The 4225-nt window shown below is 44.5% G+C and overlaps 1 protein-coding gene across 2 annotated transcripts in view; it reads left to right on the forward strand.

The window, feature by feature from the left end:
- The window catches only part of LOC147639163 (uncharacterized), a 3999-nt gene extending 16 nt beyond the window's left edge, over positions 1–3983 (forward strand). Inside the window, exons 1-4 of one of the 2 annotated variants that reach the window (XM_086787973.1) lie at positions 134–597; positions 786–2456; positions 2573–2831; positions 3545–3983. In XM_086787973.1, the coding sequence (XP_086644099.1) occupies positions 1528–2456; positions 2573–2831; positions 3545–3757 (1401 nt within the window). In that variant the 5' untranslated portion in view covers positions 134–597; positions 786–1527 and the 3' untranslated portion in view covers positions 3758–3983. Of the gene's footprint in view, positions 2457–2572; positions 2832–3544 lie in introns of both variants that reach the window. The other variant, XM_086787971.1, reaches the window with a different exon arrangement.
- The last annotated feature ends 242 nt before the right edge of the window (positions 3984–4225 follow it).

Raw genomic sequence — 4225 nt, forward strand, 5'->3', positions numbered from 1 at the left:
CGTGTGCAGGCTCATTTTGTTCTTTTTGTTTAATTTAACGAAACTCTGCATCGCTCCAATCGCCCAAATTTCTTTTCTGAACCAGGAAAAAATCAGCAGGGATATATATATTCTTTGCGTGATTAAAAAAAAAAAGAATGCTTTTGTTTTGGCGCTGGATTCCAGGTCAAGGCTATGATGGAGTGTTTTTCCTTAAAATAAAAATAAAAATCAGTTGCTTTTTGGGCGGTAGCGTTCTTCGAGGCGGGAAGCAACAGTTCTGAGAGAACACGGCAGTGGGTCCTCTTGATCCGGTCGCCGAGACAAGCAATTTTGAATTGGGTCGGCTTCCAATCACTGTTTTAGCGTAACTTCTACTGTTCCCCTCGCATTTAAGCTTCACTAATGCACGCCATTTGAGCTTCAAACACCTCCTAAAGTCGGATCAGACACCACATTGTGGCTTTAAACACACATCATTCCTGCCTCCTTTTGACTGTTTCTCTTCCCTTGGACTTAATCTGCCCACTTATCTATCTTTGACTCTGTTTCTGTCATTTGGGCGTGTGCAATTACTACACTCTGTCATTATGGGGCTTAATCTACTCATAAGTTCAGGTTAAATTCTTACCTTTTCGTTTCTTTTCAATGGGTATCTTGCAGCTAGAGAGAAGGCTCTTCCTTTTAAACCCATCTTGAAGCTAGTTTTGCCGTACTGCTGCGTTGGTTTCTGCAAACCCTAATTCTCAGTGCACTGTTTATTTTCTGTTTATGGAACGCCCCCTTTGCTGCGCTGCTCTTTATAGCTTCAAATCACATCAACGGTGTTGTGGTTAGCACCTACAATCTTCTCTTTTTTCTTGACTTCTCTGACTGTTTCTACTTCTCCGAGCCAATGGATTTTGTGTAGATATGTTATTGCCACGCTCTCCCACAGCCCTTCAGGGATTGAATAGTACAGGCTTCCAAGCCCTTCTTGTTATTGCCACACTCTCCCACAGCTCTTTATTGATTCCATACTACAGGCTTCCATAGCTCTTGATTGATTGAATAGTACAGGCTTCCAAGCCCTTCTTGTTATTGCCACTCTCCCACATCTCTTTATTGATTTCGTAGTACAGGCTTCCATAGCCAGTACATTTTGTTTGCCAGTCTCTCATTGTAAGGCATGCAAGGTCTTCTTTGAGCATCATTCCAGTTCATTTCCACAGCTTGCCGTACATGCTACTATGTGGCAATATGGTCTTGAGAAGGGTTTGGTGTATGTGGCACGTCGTCTCCTGACTGCTGAATGGGGCATGGTATATGTGGTTGAAGTTGAGGAGGAGTCGATTGGCACTGGGCTCGCACATAATCTGGGATTTAAATTCAGAGGATGATTTTTCCACAAGCTCAAGTTGCACTCTCTGCGAAACATTTTCGAAGCCATGGACACCAACTCATGACTACAACAGGTCACTCATAGCTGTGAAGATGATGTGCTCTTGACTCCCACCAAGAGGGTTGCACAAGAAGTAGATAAATCTTTTCTTGTAAAAGGCACAAACCATGGCAACATCCAAGTTAACCCGTAGTTCTTCGTCCCTGTCACGCTCCCCTTCCATCAAAGCTTCCATAGACAGCATTTCTCGCTTGGAAGAAGCACTCACAGTTAAGAGTGCCAACCGAACAGACCGTCTTTGGCAACAAGAGTTGGCTAGAATACCAGAGTTTCAGAAAAGAAGGTTGAAAGTTGGGATCTTGCTACCTCCTCTGGTGGTAGTAATCTTCCCCTGTGTTTATTACTATGCAAGATCTTCTAGGCAAGATGACATGCACTTTCCTCCGGATGCTTCACATGCTGTGGTTGGGCTCTGGTTTGACTATGTTTTCATGGTGTTCTTCTTCAGTGCTGTGCTCATATCCATCAAAGTTGCTTATCCTGGACTGAATTTAGTATACCGATTAAGATGTGCATTTAGCCATAATTGGGGGTGTCTAACCTTAACATGCCTAAAGCCATTGGGTGCTTTTCTTGCCGAGGAAAGGGATAAGAAGAAACTGTGTGGAGCCTCCTGTGTGACTTGGACCATTGGTTCGAAGCCCAAGTGTGAAAGGACAAAAAGCATAAAGGAGGGGGTGCAGGCTTACGGCAATGGTGATGTCTATGAAGGTGAATTTCATCAAGGTCGGTGTTCTGGAAGTGGGGTATACTATTTCTACATGAGTGGGAGATATGAAGGGGATTGGGTTGGTGGTAAATATGATGGGTATGGAGTGGAGACATGGGCCCGTGGGAGCCGTTACAGGGGTCAATACAGACGTGGTTTCCGAGAAGGGTATGGCATTTACAGGTTTTACACAGGGGATGTGTATTCAGGGGAGTGGTCCAATGGGCAAAGCCATGGCTGCGGTGTGCAGACATGTGAGGATGGAAGCCGGTATGTGGGAGAATTCAAGTGGGGTGTGAAGCATGGATCTGGCTACTATCATTTCCGGTAAGTAGTAGTCTGGTTGAGCTCTCATGTCATTGTTGTAGTTTCAAAGATTTCTTTATTTTTTATATCTGTATATACTGTCCCTATTGATCTAATCAAGCCAGAACTTGTGCCAGCAATGGTGACACCTATGGTGGAGAATATTTCGCAGACAAGATGCATGGGTATGGGGTATACCAGTTTGCTAATGGTCATCGATATGAAGGAGCTTGGCATGAAGGGAGGAGGCAGGGACTAGGAATGTACACATTCAGAAATGGGGAAACACAAGCAGGGTACTGGCAGGCAGGCATGCTGCAGACCCACAGCACACATAACCCACTTCTTGGTGCCCATTCGGCTGTCAGCCATTCCAAGGTTTTGCATGCAGTCCAGGTACAGCTCATTTGTCATCGCAAAATCTTTGATTTTGCAGAAACTTAAGCATTGTTTTTTCCTATGCAGTACCAAAGAGAACCCTACATTGTCACAGACTTCCCTTATCAGCATGAAAATCAGGAGACTATAATGTCTTAATCTAGAAGAAATTATAAATAACACTTGCAAAGGTTTCAAATACACCAAAACACATCCTTGGCTCCCTGGTGCTATGGCCATCCACCAATGCCCAGCAATTTCCATCCAGTGCCCAGCAAAGTTGCCATGGTTGTGGGTGTTATACTTTGGTCACGCTATTCCCTTAGAATGCATCCTTGAATAGGTTGGCCTCATACACAATTCCCACTACCTCTTGCCTACTTGTGAGTGATGACCTGTCTAGCCTATACTGGGTCATTAGTTCCTTGGGCAGCTTGCTTGTGAACCTTATTAAAGCGATTACCTTTTACGTTGCTTATTTGATCCTTGTCAATATTCTTAGCACAGAATTTCATCTGGTCATAGACCCATATACCTTATTTATTTCAGAAAATAGCCAGATAATTTGGATGTGTTACAAACACCTACGTGTAAGGGCTGAACCCAGCTCTGCAATGTTGCACACTAGGACATAAACTAGGCCTCTTTTTTTGGATGATGAAGTTGGATATGCTGCTCACCATAAACTTAAAGCATTTTGAAGTGAATGCTTTTCTGCTACTGTGTTTCAGGAGGCTCGTCAGGCGTCTGCCAAAGCAGTTCAAGTACCTCATGTTGATGACAGAGTCAACAAGGCCGTGGCTGCTGCGAACCGAGCTGCAAATGCAGCGAGGGTTGCTGCTGTGAAAGCTGTACAAAATAGATCACATAGCACCATCCCTATTGTTGAGATATCGAGCTCATCTAGTGAGGTGGTGGACACTGATGACCCGCCTGGGGGATAGGCTTCACACTTACACCACTGGCATGGTTGGTGAGATCATGGGTGATATGCGGCCAGTGGGATGACAGGTTGTGTGACAGCCATTTTTGAGACTGGCATTAGTTGGGTTCATACTATAGAGAACCCTAGTATGTATTTGGTTGAGTACCTTTTCATATTGTGTGTACTCTTATCTTTGTATATGGTATGTTGAGTGTTGTGTGAAGAAGAAGAAGATTTTCAGCCTCTTACCTTGTGTGTTCTCTTTTAGGGTTTTGTGAGTGTGTGTGTGCTTGCAAGAGCTCAAGCTCTCTCCTCCCCGCATCTTTTCATGGTATCAGAGCCTGGTTCATGCTAAGGGCTGAGCTGCAAGCAAGAGAAGCACAGGAAGCGGTACAAGGGTAAGAGCTTCAACTACTCTTCCCTATTTGTGTTGGCGACTATATCCTTGTCGGGAGCTCTACGGGAGGCATCGGCAAAACGATCTTTG

Source organism: Cibotium barometz, chromosome 4 (assembly GCF_041138505.1).
Source record: "Cibotium barometz isolate CiBa-2024 chromosome 4, ASM4113850v1, whole genome shotgun sequence".
NCBI lineage: Eukaryota > Viridiplantae > Streptophyta > Polypodiopsida > Cyatheales > Cibotiaceae > Cibotium > Cibotium barometz.